General features: G+C 62.0%; 1 protein-coding gene across 1 annotated transcript; it reads left to right on the top strand.

Moving 5' to 3' along the window:
• The first annotated feature begins 874 nt into the window (after positions 1–874).
• Positions 875–22730, top strand: SDC1 (syndecan 1). Its single transcript, XM_037813246.1, has 5 exons — positions 875–1164; positions 19273–19351; positions 20217–20653; positions 21163–21292; positions 21417–22730. Exons 1-5 carry the CDS (start codon positions 1099–1101, stop codon positions 21584–21586), a joined length of 882 nt encoding a protein of 293 aa, XP_037669174.1. The 5' UTR covers positions 875–1098; the 3' UTR covers positions 21587–22730.
• Positions 22731–23167: the final 437 nt, after the last annotated feature.

Here is a 23167-nt window from a genome sequence, read left to right as displayed (position 1 = left end):
GAGACCTCCTCCGGACGCAGCTCAGGCCCACTGAGGCCAATTCTGACCTCTGCCTGGGAGACGCGGGAGGGAGACGCCCTCTCGGCGGTCCGGGTGCGAAGGCTCCTGGGCACCTGCTCCTGCCTCCCAGCCGGCAGGCAGCGCCCGCCCGGTCCTTCCCCTTTGCTCCCCGACCGTTTGCCCCACACCCGCGGGCCTCCGCAGCCTTCCTGGACTGAGGTGGGGACGGAAACCCTGAGGTCCGGGGCCCCGCGGGGAACCACGAGGAGCAGGTGTCCACCCCGTGCTCTCCAGGCCTGCAGCCCGCGGTCACGGCGCACAAGGCAGATGCTCCTTTTTCCCTGGGCTCGGAGGGAAGACGCCGCGACTCTTTTTCGCAGGCGCCTCCCGAACGCGCCCCGCCGTTTAAAGGGAGGCCCCGCGAGTCCGCCACTTTGTGCTCCCGGGAGAGGGCGAGTGCCGGTGGGCAGCCGCGCGGGGGCGGCGCAGGGGCTGCGGCAGCCTGAGGGCCCCCCACCGCCCCCCGAAAGCCTTCCCGCCAGCAGCGGGGCGTCCTGCGCACCTGGCTGCGCCCCGCGTCCACGCCCAGAGGGCGCTGCAGGCTCGCGCGTGGGGCCGGGGCCGGCCGCCGCCCCTCCCGCCTCTCCCGGGCTGCGCCTCAGTGGTCCGGGCAGGGGCGGAAAGGGGGTGCGCCCCGGCCCCACCGCCTCGGGAGCGGAGGGAGACCCGGGAAGCCGGGCTAGGCGGGCACCCGGGTCCCCCGGGAAGGTTCGGCCTCGCGCAGGGCGGGGGGGGGGCGGGGCCACGAGGGGCGGGGCCGGGGCGGGGCCGCGGGGCTGGTCCCCGAGACCTGGCGGAGCCGGTGGGGGGGCGGCCAGGTTTGGCCACGGCCCGGGGCCGGTGCGCTTATTATAAGGCGGAGCTCGGCGGGAGAGGTGCGGGCGGAAGCGGCGCCGAGCGGAGAGGACTCCTCCGAGGAGGGCAGGAGCCAGCCAGCCGACCCCGCCGCCCTGGTCCCGGGCCGGGCCGGAGCCCAGGTTGCCCCGAGCGCGCAGCCCCGACCCGCGCAGCCCCGCGCCCGCCGCCGGCCCGGGCAGCATGAGGAGCGCGGCGCTCTGGCTCTGGCTCTGCGCCCTGGCACTGCGCCCGCCGCCGGCCCTCGCGGTGAGTGCGGCCCTGGTGGCGGCGGGCTGCGCGGGTGGCGGGCGGCACGTGTGAGGGGGAGCGGGGGGCTTCTCCTCTGCCCGCGCGGGCCCGGGCCGGGGGGCCTGTGAGCATCGAGTCCCGGTTCCGGAGCCCGCCAGCTTGCGGCGGCCGCGAGGAACCGGGAGGAGGGACTGATCGCGGCCCCGGCTCCCCGCCCGGCAGAGTCGAATTCAAACCCGACCCGCGGACGGGCTGCGCCGGGGACCGGGACGGGGGGCAGGGGGCCCTGGGGCTCTCCGTTGGGCCGCGGGAAGGCCCGGGAAGTTGGCTTGAGAATGTAGGGACCCGGAGGGAACCCAACTTCTGGGCTGCGGGAGCTGCGCTCCCCCCGCCGGGGCGCCTTCCCGGGCTTGGCACGGCGGAGGCGGGGGCCCGGCTGCCACGCGAGTGGTCCCGGGAATGGCGCTTCCCCCCGCAAGCAGAGGCCCCCTCCCCCGGCTTTGTGCTGAAGCCGCGCGGAGGGAAGGCGGGTCCCTCGGCCCGCCCAGGAGGGCTGGGGAAGGAGGGACAGCCGGGCCCGCGGCTGGGGCGAGGCCTCCGGGCAGGGCTCCGGCACTCACCTTGGGCGAGAGGTCGGGGCCCTCCCAAGAGGGGCCTGGCGGGCCCGGCGCAGCCCGACGGACCCCCGAAAGCCCATCTCGCGCCCCCGCCGCCGTCCGCTAGCCCGCCTTCCCCAACGGGGCGCTTTGTTCTCGGCCTCAGTAACCCTTTCCTGGGAGCCGCCCCGCCAACCCCGGCTCCTGGCGCGGGCTGGGACCTGGGCCCCCGCCGGGTGTCAGCGCTGGCCGCCCGGCGCCCCAGTCCCGGTGCGGGAGCCCTGGGGCCCTCCCCGGGGATGGAGAGGGGAGGCGCGGAGCCAGGGGCCCTTCCCCTCCCGGAAGTGGCGGTCTCCCGCCGCCACCCCTGGACAGCCCGACTTCCCTCGCTCTGGCAGAGGGAGGCACGCGGGCAGGGAGGGAGCGCGCGCCTCGGGGGTGGGCACCCGGGGCCTCCGCTCCCAAAGCGTGGTCTGCACCAGCCTCGCGGCACATCTGGCCTTTCCTCTCTAGGATAATAGTCGCGAGAGCCTCGGGGCATTTCACAGTTCATTCCCTTGAAGTAGGAACTGTTGTTTCTGAGGCTGATCTGAAAAGTGCCTCCCCTGCTTCCCGGGTGACTGCTTAGCTTGGAGCCTTTTGAAATCAAGGGTCCCTGACTCCTCTAGAATTGCAGACGCTTGGGGGTGGGGTGGGCAGGTCTGGGGACGCTGTGGCCAGGTGATAAGACTTCTGAGCTCGTCTCCAGTACACTCCTGGCTTTCAGGTCCTGAAAGTGGGGCCCCTCTTCTCCTTTTCCCCTTAGGCTTGAGGCTTCTAGGACGACTCATGCCCCTTGAATCCTCGTCCACACTCTGGAGATGAGAGGGGGGCTGCTTGCTTCCCCACCCTGGTCCAGTCTCCCCAGTTGGGGGCCACTGAAGGGGGTGCCCCACCTGTTTCCAGCCAGCACTCGAAGGGGCAGTGGTGGCTCCTTTGCCTGGCTTGGGCGAGCATGGCACCCTAGCACGCATCCCAGAGCGCCACTAACACTGAGGGGGCTGGCGGGGTCTGGGGGTCCCGGGGGACTGTGTTTCCTGGGAGCTTTTCTGTGAGCTGGGTAGGGGCAGATGCCGCGGGCTGGGGCAATATTTTTCACCCAGAAACTGACTCGTTTTGGAAACCCAGAACTAACAGTGCAAGCCCGGGAGGCAGCAGAGCTCGGGAGGGAGTGGGGAGGGGGCTCCTTGGAGCCGGGTGTGGGAAGGTCTCCTGGAGGATAGGGCTTGCCCTGAGCTTTTGAGTCAGCCTCTGGCTTAGCTCTCCTGTTTCTCTTTCATAGTGTGCTCTGTTTTCTTGTTCCCAGGCCTGGCCACTCCCTCCCACCATGGGTGTCCCCGTTTGGTTAAAAGTAGGGGCATAAAGTGCTTCCCCAGGAACCCCCCTCTGTTCCCTTCCTAGAAGGAAGGAGGCAGGTAGGGTTTGCCCGACGGGACAGGAGGCGTTCGCAGGTGGCAGATAATCTGGCTGCCTTTTGGCCCCAGAGGGAAGTGGGTCAGAAAACTCCTGGGGACCCGTGGAGTGGGTGTCATTCTTGGGCGCCTGACTTTGAACGGATGAGGGAGGCCGATGGGACAGGAGGCGCCTGAAACCACTCCCAAGGGACTAGGGCAGGTGTGACTAAAAAGGTTCCTCTGTGTGTGTGTTTCCTGTGGTCTTTTGTTTCGGCCATGGAAGAAAAATGGCTTGTTCTGGAAGAGTAACATGGTGTTTCTCTTTCTCTTTCTTGAAAGGCAAAAAATCCCTTTTTGCCTTAATGATGGGGGTTAGTAGAGGCACTTCCCGGCGGCCTGGCGGGGCCAGGGTGGGGGCGGCGCTGGCTGCCTCCCCGGCTCCCAGAGGTGACGTCACTCCTGGCTGTCCTCCACTGCGAGGGCGGAGCCGGCTTAGGTCCCTACCTGCAGCTCTTGGTGGCTTCCAGTGAAACCTCATTAAGGCCGATTGGTGGGCCGAGGAGTGAGGGGGCGAGGGAGGGGCCTGGGAAGGAGTGAGGAGAGGGCTGAATGGATTATAGAGTTTCCCATGTAGCAGAATTTTGGATTCCTTTGGAAATGAGATGTCCTTGGTATCTGGGTTGTCGGTGAGCTAAGAATCCATGTCACCCTCACAAGTATTATTACTTTGGGTAGGACTCTTTCTGAAATATTATTTCTTCCTTTATCAACAAAAGCATCCTGAGCTTAATTTAATCTCCGCCAGACACCAGAATCGCCATCACCGTTGGGTGATGGTGTTGCCTCCTGGGTGCACTGAGCCCAGAAGAGCATTTTGCTCCTGTGGCTCGTGCCTCTAGATTGCTTTATTTTGAATTCTGGTCTGTTCTTTGTCCTCTTCCATCTCTGCCTGATGGCAGCCAAAAGGGACATTTGTGTCCCTGAGTGTTGCCAGCAGCTTTTCTGTCCAGTCCTGATTTGCTGCTTGTCTCCAGCAGTCTGGAGAAGCCAATCAGATGTCCTGGAATTATTTCTGAAACCAGACTTGGGGGCTCCAAGGAAGGGTCTCGTCCTGGCCTGTGACGCAGGGATGCAGGGTGCACTGTGGGTCCGGGGTGTGTCCAGCTTACGCTGCCCGCCAGTACTTGGAGGAGCCGAGTGGCCAACAAGGTCGGGGACCCCGGGCACCCTGCAGGGAACACAGGGGCAGCATCGCCTCTCTCGGAGGAGCACCGGGGAACCCAGTCCCGACTTCCACAGCCCCATTTGGGTTGTGAGTGACTTGCCGATCCCTGGTGGCCTGGACCCCGCTGGGCTAACTGGTGGGCAGGGACCCTCTGGACCCTTGGCTTTTACTCCCAGCTTTGGTGCTGTCTCCTCTTCCCATATATTTCACTTGGGTTTTAGTTCATTTTCCTATGTAATTTACGCCCACACTGTTTGGCACACCAGCGCAGCCGTGGCTTCGTGGAGCCCCAGGACCCAGTCCCAACCCTGCCACTGATTTACGACATAATCTCGGGTGAGTCACTTTACATCCAAGTCTTGGTGTCCTCATCAGTAAAGCGGGCGTACAGCTTAATACCTGTTCTCCCTGTCCTCATTCTGTCGTTGGCATGTGCATTGCATGATGAGTGGGTGAAAGTGCTTTGTAATGCAAGTGCTAGAGGAAAGTTCGCTGTTGGTGTAGTTAGGGTTACCTGTTGGGGAGCACCTGCTGTTGGATGGTAGGTGCTTTTCCTACGTTCTTATAGTTAGTCTTTACCCCAAACCTTCATGGTATATATCCTTGCCCCCATTTTGTGCCCAAGGAAGTTGAGGCCTGTAGCAGTGAGCCCTCCAAGGGTGGGAAATGGGAGAACCAGCATTGGGGGTGTGCAGGGTGGGGCTAAATCGATGGGCTGTCAAGTCTCCTCGGGAAGCCTGGGGGGACCCTGCCAGGCCCCACTGGGTGTTTGTCGTTCCCTCCTGGAGAAACACAGGGTGCGAGCGTCCGGAATGGGGGGCGTGGGACTGGGCTGGACGGTGCCTTGAGGCAAACCCCTAGTGTTGGGTAACAGCGTGGGTGGGGGTTGGCTGCAACTGATGGTTGTGGTTAGGGCTGGGCAGGAGCCCTCGCCGAAGCCTCGGTCAGGGGACAACTGTGGGACCCGAGGAGGCCGGTGGGAAATGTGGGAAACCGGGGCTGGTGCCAAGTGGCCTGACGGGGGTCACGGGGTCCCCCGCGTCTGCCTGGCAGCTCGTGCTTGTCCCCTGGGCAGCACCCAGTATGCCCAGTCTTTCATCTTGGGCCCTGGGGAAACACTTGCAGGATTAATAGCTCCTTTCTTAAGCCTGGCAGGTGGGCACCATGGCACAGGTGGACTCTGGGCTCCTGTGCTGAGGTCCGTGTCCTGGCCCCTCCAACGCCAGGCCCGGCCGGGGGCACCCACTCCAGGGATGGGCTGGTAGGTCAGTTTTAGCCCCAGAACCCTGGTAGTCCAGCCGGAGGAGAACTCTTTCACAGAACCATCTCTTTTCTGATTGCCTGCTCTTTTTAAATTACCCATTTGGCATCTTCAGGTAAAAGCCCCCTTGAGGGCCTGTGGAAATGTGTTGGAGGGAAGGGATGGGATTAAGGAAATCTCTGGAAAGAGGGCTATCCCAGAACACATTCGGCACAGGGTCATTTCCTCTGAGCCATTCCAGCCGAGTTGGGTTTGGGGTGGGAGTGGCCTTCTGGAACCTCCCTGCGAGTGGGCACTAAGGGAGAGTGGGCTTGTGTGTTTAGAGGCGGGTTTGGGGTGAAGGCGCAGAACTGAGGCCCCAGAGGTAGCCTCTGGACCAGCCCTCGGGCTCAGGGTCACCATGGCAACTACAGGTGGATTTGGAAGCCCTTTCTTCAACTTCCCCCAGAAGGCCTCACTCGTCTGTGGGACGTCACGGCTTCTGCCTACCTGGGGAAGCCTCCGTGTGGGTGGGGAGACGGTGCTGGAGGGGGCCTGGTGGTCAGCGCTGTGGGGCAGGGAGGCTGCCTGGGCGAGGGGAGGTCTGAGCTGGCTCCGACTGGTGTCCTCGCTGCCTGTCGTGCCGTGGGTGTCTGGGGAGCCAGGGGTTGTGGCTGGGCCCTCAAGGATGAGGTGGTAAGCTCTGGGGTAAGTGGGAGCATGTGGGGGGAAATCTTGGGGCTTGGGGCCGTGGGGTCGGGTGGGGGCTGGCCCTGCTCATTGGCTTGGTGATGTTTGCTGTTGGTTTATGAACTCAGAGGCTTCCACGTGCGTGCCTCTCTGCCCCTCTCCTCATCCGGAGCCCCTCCTGGCTGCCCCGCTCTGCGTATGGCTTCATGAGCATCTTGAGGATGCTCCCCAAGAGAGGCCGTGTGTACGCGGGCGCCCGTGGGGTGTTGGGGTGGGTGGGTCTACAGCGTGCGTTGCAACACAGCTGGTCTTTGGGCAACTGGGCTTTCCCCAGTGGACTCTCCTTGTTAGGCAACATCCTAGTTTTGGGGGAAGCTGGTCCCCACCTGTGTGTAGCCTCACCCTGCCCCGTTAGAAACTAGGAAGCTTTCTTCCCCTCACCCTCCTTTTCTGACATCTTTTCCCCTTTCAGCTTCTGCTCTGACACTGCTTGTGACCTTGACTTTAGACGTCTGCAGAAATTACTCCTACGTAGAAGGGCGGCCAGGACACCTGCCGTTCCTGGTTCCAGTTTAACCCCCAGCACGTTGTACACTTGGGCAGGTCAGTGCCCCTGGGGGCCTGCTTCCCCCTCTGCACGAGGGGCCTGCCTTCCGTTCTTCAGTCCCAAGAGCCACGTGGTGCAGAGGGTCTTTGTCTTGGGAAGGGTGAGGGTGGCCCTGGGGGACTCGTGAAGGGCTCCAGGTCCTTCTGGGGGCTCAGGGAGGGCAAGCTGCCCAAGGGACCCTCTCTAGGACGGACCCGTGCCCTTGGAGGCAGAGAGCAGAGCAGGCTGCTTGGAGGAGGTGGACGGAGGGCTCACTGCAGGAAGCAGAGGCGGCGGAGGGCCCCGGGCAAGGCCGGGCTGGGCCTGGGGCCAGGTAATGGCTGTGCTGCACACGCCCTGGCGCCTGCCCGAGGCCCGCTCGTCAGCGGGAACGGAAGCCGCACTGGGCAGGTTGGGGCGCTGGGGAAGGTGGGCGTGTTTATCGCTGCGCTCATCAGCTGAGTCACGGTGCTGGGTCACGGATCCTGCTGGAGACTCACCCCCTCCCCCAGCCTCGACTGTGAGCCCACCCAGGACCAGCCACAGGCGGGGGGCGGTGGGATACAGCTGGGCACAGACTCGGCTCCGAGCCCTGGCCTTGCCTCTTTACTGCTAAGTGGGCCGCCCCGGGCCTCAGTGACCCCATCTGGGAAATGGGGGGCTGAGAGGCAGAGGTACTGCCAGGCCGTTGGGTGGGCCTGGCCTCTCGTTGCTGGGCATCTCCGCTCCTGCCCTCAAGGGAGAGTTCCGTCTGGAACACTGGGGGATTCAGGAGCCCTAACTGGCTTGCTCCACTCCAGAGCCCAGACCAGGGCACCTGCAGTGTATGTAGCCCTGCCTAGGTGGGCAGGGGTCCGCGCCTGGTCCAGGAACATGGTAAGAGGGTCGGGGCCACTACTGGAACCAGACGAGAGTCAGTCTTTGCAGCGACCAGAGGGGGTGGTGACAACTGAAGGCCATTTTTCTAGACTCCAAACATTCATGGCTGCTTTCCCACCTGGAGCAGGGGATCGTCAGCAGGGGTCCATGGTTGCTGCAGAAGCTCCAGAGACATTGGGCACCATCTCTGATCTCCAGAGGTCTTAAGAGAAGTCTCTGCCACAAACCTTCCAGGGACGTTGTGGCAGTTTGGTGTCATGTACCCCAGGAAGACTTAATCTTAATCCATTCCTGTGGGTGTGAACCCGTGGTAAATAGGGCCTGCTGATGAGGCGGGTTCAGCTAAGGTGGGGTCCACCTCAGTCAGGACGGGTCTTAATCCTATTACTGGAAGCTTTATGGAGAAGGCCACAGAGAGAGAAGCCAAAGGGAGTCACCAGAAGCTGAAGTCAACGGAACCGGAAGAGAAAGGAGAAGAGGCCGCCATGTGCATTGCCATGTGACGGAAAAGCCAGGGGACCCCGAAGATTGCTGGCGGGTGAGCAGGTCCCAACCCTGGAGGGAGCCAGCCTTCCAGCTCTGAGACCATGAGCCGCCCAAGCCCTGTTGTTAAGTCAACCCGTTGTATGGGATTTGATTTAGCAGCCTGAAAACAAGCAAGACATTAACTTGAGTTCAGGTGTTTTCTCCCTGGGTCTACCTGGTGTTTTCTGTGGCCACCCTGACCCCTTTGGGTGCAATCTGCCCCCCTCAGCAGGTGAGGCGGCGGGCTTCTGGGGCCCGGGCCCGGGTGGGTGGGCAGGCTGAGTGTCACGCCTCTCCCAGGGGCCCTGGCCTCTTACCAGGGTTGGGATGCAGGAAGGTGGGCTGAGGTGCTCTTGTCCCTGCAGCTCTGGGGGTCTCGGGGTGTCCTTGAAGCCCTGGCCCCGGCTGTGCCACGTCGGACGCCCCAGGAGCCGTGCCTCACCTGGCCTGGGCCTTGTTGTGTGTCCACACCGTGGCCGGGGCCCAAGGCAGCCAGGCATCCCCTGCGCTCCTGGAGCCTCTCCGCATCCTGACTGGGCCTGGATGTCCTGTCTCCAGGGAGCGGCCGGGCGGGCCTGGGGGTCAGGTTGGGGCTCGCCGGGCCGCAGGCTGTGGGGTGTCTCAGGAGCCTCTGACACCGTTGTCGAGGTTGACGTCACCCCAGTTTCCCTCGAGGACACGGGTGCGGTGCCACCGTCAGTGCTGAGCGCATCTCTTCCTGGGTAGGGCGTGGGGATGAGCTGGGCCAAGAGAACAAAGGCTGGGCCGGGCCGGGTGGAGTCCGCGGACCGTACCCCAGCCTCACCCTGCACCCCCACAGGGGACCTGAAGGCGTCAGGGACCAGTGGCTGAGCAGCGGTGGGAAGGTTGTTGGAAAGCAGGAAACCGGCCCCTGAGGCTGAGTCCGTGCAGGCTGAGGAGGGCTGGTCCTGGGAGTTGGGGGAGGGCCCCTCGCCCTGACCCCTCACCCTCACCCCTCACCCCCTGTGGAGCAGGGTCATCAGAGGGTCCTGACCACCCCGTCCTCCCTGCATCACAGCAGTGGCCTGAGCCGGATTGCCTGGGTCTGCCGCCCGTGGACGTCGTCCCCCTCACCCCAGGCTGGAGCACCCAGGGACCGAGTCCGGCCCACCTGGATCCTAGCCAGGCTCCATCACTTCCTCCCTGGGTGGCCTTGGGCAGGTGTCTTTATCCACCTCTAAGGCTCGGTTTCCTCACCTGTAACATGGGGGTTTTCTTATTGTGCCTCGGAGGCTTTTGAAAGGATTCAATGAAATATTTTTTAGGTGATTTGTTGGCAGCCCCTTCCTTGCCTGGAGGAGCCAGTTTGGGAGAGTTCTGGGACTGATGCGGGTTGGGGAGCCTTGTGGGGGGCCCAGGTGGCTGTGCCTGGGGAGGGGTGGGGTGGCCCAGCCCTTGTGCTGTCCTCCGTGTGAGCGGCCGGCTGGCCTTACCCCAGCCATGCTGGCATGACAGGGTCTGCAAACACGGCTTCTGCCCCTTCTCAGAAAGATGAGCCTTTGCTGCCAGCCAGACTTTGCTCTCCTCGGCCCGAGGCTCTGGGGCAGTGGCAGGAGGCTGGGCAAACCCAGACACCAGTTTTCCTGGGTGGGGGCTCAGGCCACCGAGGGGGTCCTTGGTTGTAGGGGACAGTGGCCTGTGCCCAGAACCTCCAGGCTGAAGGTCGCCCTGAAGGTGAGCTGGATTCTCTGTGGATGCCCACAAGGCCGGGCAAGGCTGCGGGTCCCCCCATTCCTTTTGCACTTTTCCCCGCCCTCTTCCAGAAGGCGGGAATGTTGGCTTTTTTTCCCCAAGGGGACGTGTCTCCTGACCTTCACCTGATGGCCCCGTTAGCAGCTTGCCTGCTGGAGCCAAACTGCCTGGCCTCAAACCCTCTGTCTGCCACGTCAGGATCTGTGTGTCCTTGGGCAAGTTATTTATCCCCAGTGCCTCACTTTCCTCATCTGTAAGATGGACGTGGTACTAGATTCTAAGGATGTTGTGAAAATTCAATTCAGGTCAAGTGCTTAGACTAGTGTCTGGTGTATAATACTCAATGAGCATTAGCTGCGATTACCATTGTTTTCTTTTTTCCAAGGCCAGCCCAAGCCAGAGTTTTACATTCTCCCCCGACCCTGCCTTCCAGCCGCCAATCTCTCCGACTGTCCCTGAGTCCTGGGCAAGGAGCTGTGGCTACTTCCCTTTTCTGGGGTGACTCTGAGCTCCCAGGACTGGGCCTGCACCCTCAGCCCCCTTTCAACCACCTCTGCACCTGCTGTTTGCAGATGCCTCCAGGGCCCAGGATAGCTCAGCGCTGAGTGTTTGGGGCTCTGCAAGTCTCTCAGCCACCCTGGGTGGTCCTGAGGAGGGGCTGGGCTTGCAGTGAAGGGGCCTGGCTGCTTTGCCCCATTTGGTCCCAGGGGACCTCCTCGGGGTGCTCTGTCCCACCTGTGTCCCTGTGCAGACTTTCCAGGGACCTCAGTGCCTGCTCTGCCCGAACTGTGCTTTATCTCAGAGGCAGGTTTCCAGGCTAGCACATTGTTCTGGAGGGGAGAGAAACCACGTACATCTGTGACTCAAAGTGGGAGTAAAGAGAATTGAGACTTTTTTTGCTTGGGTGTGGGGTTGCCTGGTGACCATATTCTGACAGAGGTAAAAAAAAAATTGCCCTTGGCATCTTCCATTCTCTCTTTCATAATCCTTCTCCATCTCCCTTAACTCCTACTCGTGCCCCAGTTTCAGAGTTAGCCCCTGCCCCCCTTATGTAACTGATTTATACTATAGTGTGAACGACTAGCAATCCGCTGTCTTCTCAGAAGCATTTTTATTTTAAATGGGATACTGTGACTAACTGAAGGGACATGGATAAGAGAGATTTTGGTGATAAAGTGGAGTGTCTCCCCCCATCCCCCCATCCACAAACAGCTGGAGACCCATTTGGCTGCAGGTGTGTCCCAGCTGCAGTTTCTGCCTCAGTGAAGCTTGAGGATGCTTTATTTAGCCAGAGCAGGGAGAGGGTGTCTCTAGAAGCCCATATGTCAGAGGGGCCAGACCCAAGCCCCGTGGGGTCTGGGGACTGCTGAGCTGCATAGCAGTGTTAGGGCCCTCAGGGGTGGTGTCTGATTGGGGCATCCTGCCCTGAACTTCTGGCTTTGGCTGGCTCACTCAGTTGTCCAGGGCTAAGGGAGGCCCAGTGCCCTCTGGTCACTGAAGGTGGGGGAGCAGGCGGCCCTGGCCGCCACCATGGGTTACTATCTCCAAAACCACTTGATTTGGGGGAACTCCAGCGTCCTGCCTTGGCCGTAACCCGCCTCGGGGAGCTGAGGGGGAAGGATGACCCTGAGGGACCCTGATTAAGGGCAGGCCTCTCCCCCGGCTTGACATCGTGGGTGCCCCTTCCTGAGTGCGTGTTTGTAGTGCACGTCCCTCGAGTGGGCAGTCTGCTGTGGCTGCTATGCCCGGCTGCCCCGTGCCACGGGGAGAATAGAAGCCTGGGTTGTTGAACCGGGAGCCCTCTTGCAACCACCTTGGCTGACCCATTGTACAGCCGGGCAGCCCGAGGCAGGGCAGGGCCTTTTCTGAGGGCACAAGCTGCGTTCAGAACAGCCCAGACTTGAGGCAGGGTTCCCAACTGGGTCCCAACACATTCCCTTGGCCATGCCCCGCGGCCAGCATGGGCCTCTGCAAAGGGGGCGGCTGACGAGTCTTGGGGGATGACGTCCCTTGTCTGGCTGGCAGGGGCACCGGGTGCAAAGGCTCGTTGTTCAGTGCCCAAGTGAAAGTGGGCCCTGCCCAGCCCGTGTTCCGGCAGGTGGGGAAAAGCAGAGGAACTGGTCTTCCCGCCGTGCAGGTTACACGCCCAGCCCTCGGCCGAGCCTGTGCCGAGACTAGTCCTGGCACGCGGGCCCTGCTGGAGCAGGCGCCAGCCCGTGGAGGGGTGGGTAGAGGGCCGCTGGCAGTGGCGCTGCCCTGGCTCAGGCACCAGGCCTGGCAGCAGCGGTATGCCAGATCTCCCCTCCCTTAACCAGCACCCCGGCTTTCCCACAGGGGCCCCACAGCAGGCCCAAGCCCCCCCAGGGTGCCCCAAGCTGGCAGTGGGGGGCAGTGGGAAGGGCCTGGGGCTGGGAGGCTCTCCCACCTGCAAAAGCCCCGATGTTGGTACCACGGGAAAGCTACCGTGCAGGAGCCTTGGAGGCCGAGCCTGAGCCCCCGCGGGCAGTGGCATCTGTGTCCGAGCGAGTGGCCAGGGTGGGGGCCGCTGAGGCCGGGTTGAGTGTGGCCGGGGGGTGCCGGTGTGTGGTGTGTGCCCAGGAGGTCCCAGTGGAAGTGCTGATGGGTGGGGGCGGAGGCGGGGGCTCCCCCAGGCCAGGCACGCCCTCAGTGGGGCACATCCTGGGAGGAGGCGGAAGTGGGCCTCCCCTTGGCCTGCCCGCCCCCCCCGGCCCCTCCTGCCCCAGGCTGTGCCCGTCACTCCTCACCTGTCCTACCGGCAGGTCCCGGCTTGACTTGCACCTCGCCAGAGCCAGAGTGAGCTGATAAATCACTGCCTGTCGGCCGGAAATACTGATGCTGTCTTGTGGCTTTGGGCGGTGACAGGGCGGGTGGGGAGTGTGGGGGGCCGGGATGGGGAGTAGGGGGCTCTCCAGCAGGGAGGTGCGGGAGTCTCAAGGCCAAAGCTGGTTGAGCAGTGTCCTCAGTGTCCTGGCAAGTTGTGGTTTCCCCAGTTCCCAAGTGAGGAAACGAACCTTCGGAGAGGGAGTGATTTGTCTAAGACTGCCTTGAAATCCTGGGCAGGAGGGAGCCACGTATCTTCCTGGGTCCCGCCTCCTCATCTGTGTCCCCCTTATCACCACCCTGGTCTCACTGATGAGGCAGCGGGGCCACTCCCAGATCCCAGCTTAGCCTTTCAGAGCCTTAAGGGAGTTTCTGGATGATTCATCCAAGCCCCTTCTCTTGCCCAGGTGGAGAACAGGTCCAGAAAGAGGCAGAGAGCCATTGGGGAGCAGATGGGCCCTGACCTTGGGGTTCAGCCTCCCCCATGAGGGCTCTTTCCACCCCAGAGGCCCCAGGATCTGGTTGTTTCCTGAGACCCCTGCTCCAAGACGCTTTGGTTTTCCCTGCTGGGCCCCCCTGGTGTGTGCTCAGGTCATTTTGGCCAGGGCTGAAAGAGAGAGGTGGCCTGCAGGGCACCGGGGCATTTGGTGGGCACAGGAGTGGACAGGGCGTTTCTGCAGCATTCTCTCCCCACCCTCACCCAGCTTTCTGTTCTCTCACCCTCGCCCAGCACACATGTACCCAGGGGGACCCCAGGGACTCTGCAGGCTGTGTCTCCTCTCAGGGAGGCCGTCCACCCTGCGGCCACTTTGCTTCAGCTGTGCTTTCCTGCTTGCTCCTGTGGGTTTAGCCCAAAACTAGGGGGCTCACCCTTTCGGTCCAGGCAGGAAGGACTCTTAGCCTGGTGTCAGGACAGTTTTTGCTTTGCACTATGACCTGCCTTTGCCACTGCTTGGAATCAAGGGGCTCAGGTGCCTCTGGTAGTTCCGGGGCTCCCCCAGCTCCAGCTGGAGGCCTCCCTCCAAATGGGGGCTCCATGGTACATGGGGAGTGTGGAGGAGGGGATGCCCCAGAGCCTTCCCAGGTTCCGTGGCCCCGCTGCTGTTCCGTGCCTCTCTGAATGCTGGGTGCAGCCAGGGGGCCGAAGTGGGGGTCCCAGCTCTGCCGGCCCTGGGCTGGTTCTCGAAGTGCAGTCTGCAGCCCGCCTGCGTGCCCCAGGACCCCAGGCCCACAAGTCAGCCTCTGCGATGGTGCCCGGGTGTGGAACCCAAGCGGGAGAGTCCCCGGACTGGACGCAGGTCACGGTGTGGATGCGTCCCTCGCCGGTTCGGCATCTGGGCTTGGGGTGGGTGCGGGCTTGGCCCAGAGCCCAGTGCCTGCTGCTGTGTCTGGAGGTGGTCAGCCATTCGCCTTGGTTTTAATCCGTGGCTCTGACCAGGGAGGCGGGAAGTGAAGAAGAGTTAGAAAAAGCAAGCAAGTCCTTTTGACGCCTCCTCAGGGCCTTGCTCCCGAGTGGCATCTTGAAGGGACGTGAGTGAAGGGAGGTCTTTACCCCGACGTGACCCCCCCTTCCAGGCTCCCAGCGCGACTGTCCCTCAGCGCCAAGGCCGCCCGGGGCCGCCGGGGAGAGGCCTCCTGTGGTCCGGCCCCTCGGTAAGGGGCAGCCCTTCATCCTCACTTGCGCGCTGCGTGTTGTGACTCAGAGGCTTGTTTGTTCGGTCCGGCTCCCGCCCTCTGGAGCCGACGGCTGCCTTTATCACAGCAGTTCAATTACACCCAACCGAAAAGCAAACTTCCTTCCCACTCGGGCCGAAGTCCGCTGCCCTCGCAGAGGCCCTGCCAGCGTCGCCGACACCGGGGTGAGCGTGGGCTCCTCTCCTGGTCTGCGTGGGGGCTCAAGGCCAGGCCCCGGACCAGCCCCCCGGGGCCCCGTGCAGTGGGGCACCCGCCGTGTGTCGGAGCTGGGGGCTCTTTTCTCTCCAGAGCCCCTCGACGGAGGTTCTCAAATTTTTTTTATTTATTAAGATTTATTCACACACCATACAATCCCCCGAAATATACAATCAGTTGATCACATTACCATCGTATAGTTGTTCATTCATCACCCCAATCTATTTTTTTAACTTTCCTTGTACCAGAAAAAGTGATAATAAGAGTAAAAAAATATAATAGTGAAAAAGGAACGCCCAAATCGTACCCTTCCACCCACCCTATTTTTCCTTTAATTTTTTGCCCCCATTTTTCTACTCATCCATCCATACACTGGATAAAGGGAGTGTGATCCATGAGGTTTTCACAATCACACTGTCACCCCTTGGAATCTACATTGTTATACAATCGTCTTCAAGAGTCAAGGCCACTGGGTTGGAGTTTGATAGTTTCAGATGTTTACTTCTAGTTGTGCCAATACATTAGAACCTAAAAAGTGCTATCTATATAGTGTATAAGAATGCCCATCAGTTCTCAGATTTTTAAAGTTGAGGACCCTGTTAAACATTAAAACATGGCCCCCTCAAATGCTATTGCACTTTTAGAATCTGTCGGCTGGAAAGCACGCGACCCTGCGGACACAGTCATGCCCTTCACGGGATGTGTGTTTTTATCTTCACCCAAGCAGAGCAGCGTGTGCGACCTGTTAGTGACCCGGGGTGCGGGCTGGAAGCTGCAGTCTTTGGGCCTGGGGGCTGACAGTGGGTGGGTGAGGGTGGGGGCGCAGTTAGAAGCCCCGGGCCCCACCAAGGCCTTGGAGAGATGCAGCGGCACAAACCACCCTCGGCCCCAGGGTGCCTCGGCCAGGACGGGGCCCCGCTCCATTGGAGACGGCCCAGGAGCATGGCCCCCTTTCTTCCAGGGCTGGTGGGAGTGGGCTGGACGCTGCCTTCCGGAAGCTTCTCAGCCAGCTTCTTCCACCGGTCTCCAGGCCTCCTCTGGGAGGGGCTGACGGACGCCGTCAGCCCAAGTCGCCCTGACCCGCAGGTGTGACCAGCATCCTGGGACCCCTGCCACTGTGGCGGGGCGGGGACTCTTGGTTCATTGTTTAATTTGTAATATAACAGATACAAGAGGCTCTTCCCCATCCTACCCACTTCCAAGCACAAATTCAGTGACGTCGATCACATTCAGCGTTGCACCACCACCACCCACTACCCAGATCTCTCCGTCATCCCAAACAGAAGCGCTGTTGGGGTCGGGGACTCTTACTTGATGAAATGCCCGTCCCACAACCCTGCAGCCTGCCAGGGAGGTGAGGCCCGGCCCGGCCGGCCGAGGCGGAGAGGTGGCAGGTGAGGGGAGCGAGCAAGTCTGCAGACACTCCCTGGCCAGTGGCCTTGGGCCTGTCACTCACCCTGCCCCGGCCGTGCCTTATCGGTCATGGTGCTGACCTCACCCAGGGAGGGGGACCCCAAGGCGGCCATGGGTGGCAAGTGCCTTCCAGCCGCAGGGAAAGCCCTGCTCCTCCCACGCCTGGCCCAGGAACTCAAGCCTGTGCCTTCCCAAGCGGCCCCCGGGTGTGCCAGGGGGTCAGTGTGGCTGAGGCAGGTGGGCTGGTCCCTGCCCCCAGACTCATGCGTCTGCCCTGTGGCCCCTGCCCCCCAGCCGTGCCAAACCTGACTTCGGGCTCTCACACCAGTGGGCTTCTGGGCTCTGGGCCGTGGATGGGAAGAAGCAGATGGCCCCTTGCTTCGAGTAAACCGAGTGCGTGCAAGTCTAGATCTTACTTTCCGCAAGGTTTTTGATTTCTTGTATGAAAAAGCCGACTTTCCTGGGACTGGCGAGGTTAAAGGGCCCTTTTTGAAGGCACGGGCTTTGCTTGCTACCGCTCCCCTGAGACAGCCTGAAGTGGGCTCTGGGCTGAGCCGGCCTCCCCGGGGACCCTCGGAGGATGTCCCCACCCAAAGCTGGACACTGTCAGCCCCTGGACGTCTTGCCAGAAGCTCCCACGTCTGCTGGCACCCCAAACTTGGCAGTTACAACTAATTTCTTCCCCTGGAGCCAAAGTCTCACGTTTTCATCATCCCACATTATCCGATATTATCGCAGGAGGTTAATGCTGGAGGGGGCCTGGGGGCGTCACCACGGCCTCAGCCCTCACTAGGGCCTGAGCTCATAGAGGGGAGAGGCCCCTGCGGCCTGGGGAGGTGGTTGCAGTGGAGACAACATTTGCTCAAGAGCTTGTTGTGTAAACAAGATGTCAGCGGGATAAGCTGAGTGGAGTTAAGGGAACAAATTGTTTTTAGGGCCTGGGCAGACCGGAGCCTTATCAGCTCTCTTGGGAAAGCTGAGCCCGCGGGTTCTGCTGTGCAGGTGAGAGGCCGGGTGTCATCGCTGCCCCCCAGGTGGTCCTGGCCCCAGGGCACCGTCACCTCTCCTGTATTGTGGGGTCTGCACTTGACGACCCAGCTCCCGCTGTGATTTCGGTGCTGCTTCTGGATGTGGTGCTTGCACATCTGGCTGGAGCCCCATTCTGCCACCCTGAACACTTTCTTGAAGGGAGGGAAAGGGGCCCCTCGGGAGTGAGGGCTGGGCAGAGGCGATGGGTGGGGGTGCAGCAGTGGCCTCGGTGAGTGGGGCCGGTCCCGAGTGGGTTGCCCTCCCCCCGCCGGCCGCATATGTTGGGGTGGGAGGTGGGGGCAGAAGGGGGGATGGGGCGCTTGTGCTCTGGGGCCCGCCTGCTGGGTGTTGTCTCCATCTGAAGAGGCCTGGAGGAGGCTGGGGGCGGCTTCCCAGCTCCGTGGAGGCCCCACCACGTGAGGAGGGCATGTGGCATGTGGGATATGCTCTTCTTGCTGTGGAGGGGCTGTGGGGGCTCAGACAAGCTCCTCTGGGCCCAAGACCCTTCTCTTGGGCAGGGTGGGGGTGCGATTCTGGTTTCGTGCTTTCAAAGGAAGCTCGGTGTTATTTCCAGCCTCGCGGTTTCAACACGTGTCGGATGCTGCCCTCTGACCCAGTCCAGCTCTGCACCAAGGCTGCCTGGGGGGCCAGGTTTGGCCTGCTGCCCCCACCCCGCTCTGCTCCACCCAAGGAGGCCTCCGGGCTGGTTCCCCTGGAGCCCAGGTGCAGGGGCAACAGCTCACCGGACAAGTCTGTGCAGTCCCGCATGGACCCGCTTCTCCTGAAACCCTCCTCTCCTCCATCCCACCCGCCCTCCGGCCAGGCCTGCCAGTGTCCGAGGCTGCTGTGGGCCCCAAAGCTTTTGCTCCCGTCCAGGAGCAACAGCCTCTGTTGGTGGCTCTTACCCCAGGCCAGGCTCTGTGAGGTTCTCCACGTGCATGGCCTCATTTACTTTTTGCCCCAGTTCTGGGGTGTAGATGTTAGTGTCGCCCCCATTGCACAGATGGGGAGACTGAGGCTACCCAGCAAGCCAGTGGCCAAGCTCAGGTTGGCCTCTGAAGGCCACGTGCTGGGTGTTGCGCTCCTGCTTCTCGGCTCCTTCTCTGTTTCGGCCCCTGACCCTGGGGCCCTCGTAACACAGTCTGTGCCATGGGGCCATTTGGATCCGAGTCCCATGGCTGAGTGGCAGTATCATCTCTGTCCCTTCTTTGCCCACCTGCCACCGAGGAGCCGGCACTGGTGGCCTATGGCCCTGACCCTCTGCTCTGGTTTGGCCGGGTCTGCTCCGCTGTGTGCTGTGTGTTCTGCTCCTTGCTGGCCCCATTCCCCCATCCTGCCGGCCTGGACCGTCCCGGAGCTGGGGAAATGCACCCTGGCACCTGCAGCCTCTTGGAGCTGGGCCGGTGGCACATTCCCGGCACACAGGGCCCAGCCCAGGCCCTCAGCCATGGCTGGCTCCTCCAGGCAGCGCCCCTCCAAAAGCAGCCTTGGTTTGTCCCTGGCCTGATGTATGCCATGTCCTTCCTCCTCCATGGAGGAAAATCCTCCAGCTGAAGGGCCTGGTCACAGCCGGGTGCGGGTGAGGAGCCTGGCCTGGTGTGGGGACACTTGCCCCAGCACACAGCTCACCGCTGTGCCGCCCCTGCCCCCCATACCTGGTGCTCAGCACATGGAGAAGCTGCCTCTCCACACCCAGGTCGTTGTGGGATTCTTCCTGGGGGGCTCCTGAAAGCCCTTCTGTTGTGCGAGGGCCCTGAGGCTCCCTGGGCTAAGCTCACGAGACCCGCTCCTTACCTAAGTTCCCAGGAATGGTTGCTTCTCACTGCCCTTCTAAAATGCCTGGGACTCCCTCCCCAGGCTGAGCCTCTTGAGTGTCCCTGCACTCCAGCACCCGGGGCAGCAGCAGGGGGTATGCTGAGGGACAGAAGGGCTGCCCGGAACTGAGAGCTCCTGGAAGGCCACTCAGAGAACCTCCTGCCTGGGGGTGAGAGCACAGGGATGGGGGCCAAGAAACAACAGGGCCCCACTCAAGCCTCCACTTACACCCTTTTCTCATCCTTTTCCAGCAAATCGTGACCACAAATGTGCCCCCCGAAGATCAGGACAGCTCTGGGGATGACTCTGACTTCTCCGGTTCAGGTGCAGGTGAGCTCAGAAGGCAGCCACCGCGGCCAGGCTGTGGTCGGGGCATTTTACTGAGCGTGCACCTGGTCACGCAGAAAACACGCAGGGCGTGCAGTGCACTCTGGGCTCGGGAGGCCCTGGGGGGCTGCTGCAGACAGAGGCAGGTGCATGGTCTCTTCTTTACTCACTGAAGGTTATCTGATTTCTCTGAGCCTCTCTTTTTCATCTGTGAAATGGGAATGACACCTGGGCCTTATAAATTTGCACAGAGACTTGTGGGTTGGGGACTGTCAATAAATGTTCCCTTATCTTCCCTGTTTCCCCTTTTCCGGGGGAGAGAAACCATGGGGGGGGGGTGTGGTCAGGGAAGCCCCCTGGAGGAAGCAGCCCCTGAGTGAGGCCTTGGGAGACGGGAGGGTCAGGCTGTCTGGTGGGAACAGTGGCCCGAGAGCTGGAAGGTAGGCTATAGGCCTCTGCTCTAGGAGCTTAGGCCCTTCTGGGAGGGGGCAGGTGTGACGGGGAGGGGGCTAGAGAAGTGTGTTTCCTGGGTGAGGCGTTGTGCCCCCAAGGAGCCCACCAGGGAGCGATGTCAGTGGTTCTAGAAAAGGCTCCTTCTTGTAGCTGCAGGGACCGGGCTGTCTCAGGCACTTGCAGTGGCAAAGAGCCACTTTCCTTGCCTGTATCCAAAGTTGAGCTTAGCCTCAGCCAGTTCCACTGCACAGCTTCTCATGGAGGGAAGGGTTTGCAGCCTTGCTGGCTTGGGGTTAGGGCCCTGGGTCCTCATGCAGGGTGGACACATCCCTCCTGCCCGCTGGGCAGCCCGAGCTTGGCTTGTGTGGTTGCTCTGGGCCTCCCCCACCCGACAAGCTCTGCTCTGGCTCTGCAGGTGCCTTGCAAGATATCACCCTGTCGCATCAGACCCCCTCTACCTGGAAGGACCCATGGCTCCTGACAACCACGCCCAAGGCTCCGGAGCCCACCGGCACCGACGCTGCCCCCACCTCCACCCCGACAGCTGTAGAGGGGCCCGTGGAGGAGCACGCGGTGGTCCTGGCAGAGGCAGAGCCTGACCTCACTGCCAAGGAGAAGGAGACCACCCACCCCCCCAGGGGGCCCACACAGCACCCAGCCACCCCCCAGGGCTCAACAGCCAGAGCCACCACAGCTCAGGCACCCACCACCACCCGTCCCCACAGGGACACACAGCCTGAGCACCCCGAGACCTTGGCGCCCACAGAGCCCAGCCGGCTCGACCTGCAGGTTCTTGCCATGGAGGACGGAGCCTCCAGTCCGTTCCCAGCAGAAGAGGGCTCCGGGGAGCAGGTGGGTGCTGTCCACTGCTGTCCGCTGTCTCTCTGGGGACACCGGGTGGCCTGAGGGTGGGGTGGGGGCCTGGCATAGTCATAAAGGGAGCCCAGGCTCCTGTACCCTGGAGTACATCATAGTCTCCACTACTCACCCCTACGCCTGGGGCAGGACAGTCTGAATGTGTGACCAGAGCCAAAAAGCCCTTAAAGATCATGAAAAGAGGGGTTTCCCAAATGCAGGCGCCCCCGCTGCAAGGGTAAAAGCTCACATCAAGGTCAGGTCACACGTTATACAAAAGTAGACCTGGTTATTTTAGTATTAAAAACATGTGATTTTTATCCCCTGATGTGTGCAGCCGGGTCAGTGAGCCGTGGAGGGGGGCATGGGTGCAGGTGGTGGGTGGGTCCACGTGGGTGGCTGGGGCCATCGCCAGGCAGGAGCTGCCTCTGGGTTTGCGAGCGGAGCTGGGTGCAGCAGCGGGCAGGGCCTCCCACCCCCAGCCTGGTTCCGTCTGCCTCCCCCAGGACTTCATCTTCGAAACATCCGAGGAGAGCATGGATGCCGTGGAGCCTGGGCCTCGGAGCCAGCAACCCGAGGAGCCGGGGAGCCCGGGGGCCTCCCAGGGCCTCCTGGACAGGAAAGAGGTCCTGGGAGGTCAGTTTCCCTTCTGGTCGGTGGGTGGGGAGGTGAGGTGGGGGGCTCACTCGCTGTCCTTACCCGGGTGCGGGGCTGCCCGGGGGGGAGCTGAGCCGAGCTGGGCCCTGTCCGCCTGCCCTAGGGGTCATCGCCGGCGGCGTCGTGGGGCTCATCTTTGCCGTGTGCTTGGTGGGCTTCATGCTGTACCGGATGAAGAAGAAGGACGAGGGGAGCTACTCCCTGGAGGAGCCGAAACAAGCCAACGGCGGCGCCTACCAGAAGCCCAGCAAGCAGGAGGAGTTCTATGCCTGACGGGGCAGCCACTCCAGACCCCGCTCGCTCCTCCAAGGAGAACTGCAAGCTCAGCCTCCCCAGCCTGCCCCCGGCCCCCCGAGGCCTGGGGTGGGGTGGGGGGCCGCTCTGCTTCTCTGACCTCTGCCCAAAGACTTGGGGTGCAGGGAGTTTCCTGCTGGTGAACTTTCCACCACAGCTAGAACCTGGCATCTCGCCATTCTGACTCAGTTTCTGCAAACGGGAGCAGCCCCTCCCCAGCCCGGCTCCGCACTGCTTGGGACCTGGATGGCCCCCTGTGGCCGGGGGCCCTGGTGGGGGGCTTCTGGCTTCTGGCTGACATGCCTACAGCACTTACCAGTGGGGACCAGGGGCTTTGGGGTGCAGGGGAGAGGCGTCAGGGCTCTACCTGAATTCACCGTTTCGTGGGGAGGTCTCATTTATCAACTGATTTTGCACGTTTCCTATAGTTTCTTTGTTCATATCCCAGTAGACTTGGTTCTTTCCCAGGTAAGTTAGTTGATCTGGTATCCCCTAATCTACAGTCAGGAGAAAGCATCAGGGTTAAGAGGACTCTTTCGTTTGGTTTTAAACTAGGATCACCAAATCCCGAAGCCGACATTAGGCTTCGTTTGTGCATTGCCTGAGCTTGTCGCTCACGTGCACGACAGGGTACGAAACATCCCATGACCCCCATCGGGGGTCTAGCTACCATGCACTGTCCTGGGGCCACCCTGTCTCAAGTGGCCAGGCCCCTGTCTGTGAACTCGTGCCCATGGCTGGGGCCGGAGCTGCAGTGAAGCTGGGGGTCCTGGGGGCCCCGGGCTGGAGTCTGGGGAGGAGGACTACTGGGGTGGGGGGCCAGTGGCTGTGAGTCCGGAGTCTTCTGCGGCCAGTGCCTGGAATTCCTTCCTTTGGAGCCATCTCCGTGGGACACATCCTCCTGGAACTGGACACGAGGGTCTCGGGACCCCCCAGCACTGAGCTCCTTGGCAAAGGACCAGGTTTGCCTTCAGTTCGCTCCTGTGGCCCCACCCGGGGCTGGAAATCAGGAATGTTTTCCAAAGAGGGATAGTCTTTTGCTTTTGGCAAAACTGTACTTAATCCAATGGGTTTTTCCCTGTACAGTAGGTTTTCCAAATGTAATAAACTTTAATATAAAGTAGCCACGTGGGCTCTGACACCTTGCTTCTTGCTGTGCTGGCCGGGCCGTGACCAGTCTCTGCCCCAACACCCACCGTACCTGGAAACTTGGCTAAAATCTCTGTGCCTTTGTCTCTCCGAGGTGAGGGACTCAGGGCCACAGTCCCTTTGGTTTATTTGTTTTGGGTCTTGGCTAAAATTCTCCTAGAGGTCGGTGGGCTCAGCCAGGGTTACATAAGGCCTGGTGGAGGCCAGCCTGTCGCCAAGCTTGGAGCAGCCCGAAGAGGACAGGTGGCCCGGCCCGGCCCGGCTGGACCTGAGGCCGATGGGCCCCTGCAGAGGCCTGGAGCCGGGGGGCTGCCTCTCAGACACGGGGAGTGCCCCCCTCCCAGCCCTCCCGCCCCTGCTCCGCGGCTGCTAGCCAGGCCCCCGTGTGACTGTAACAAGAGGCACTTGTCC

This window comes from Choloepus didactylus, chromosome 20 (assembly GCF_015220235.1).
Source record: "Choloepus didactylus isolate mChoDid1 chromosome 20, mChoDid1.pri, whole genome shotgun sequence".
Taxonomy (NCBI): domain Eukaryota; kingdom Metazoa; phylum Chordata; class Mammalia; order Pilosa; family Megalonychidae; genus Choloepus; species Choloepus didactylus.
This window is presented reverse-complemented; position numbering and strand designations above follow the sequence as displayed.

Coding starts and splice junctions, on each gene's coding strand:
- SDC1 (XM_037813246.1), top strand. CDS start 1,099: ATGAGGAGCGCGGCGCTCTGGCTCTGGCTCTGCGCCCTGGCACTGCGC. Junction 1,165..19,272: donor GCCCGCCGCCGGCCCTCGCG/GTGAGTGCGGCC, acceptor ATCCTTTTCCAG/CAAATCGTGACCACAAATGT. Junction 19,352..20,216: donor CTTCTCCGGTTCAGGTGCAG/GTGAGCTCAGAA, acceptor CTGGCTCTGCAG/GTGCCTTGCAAGATATCACC.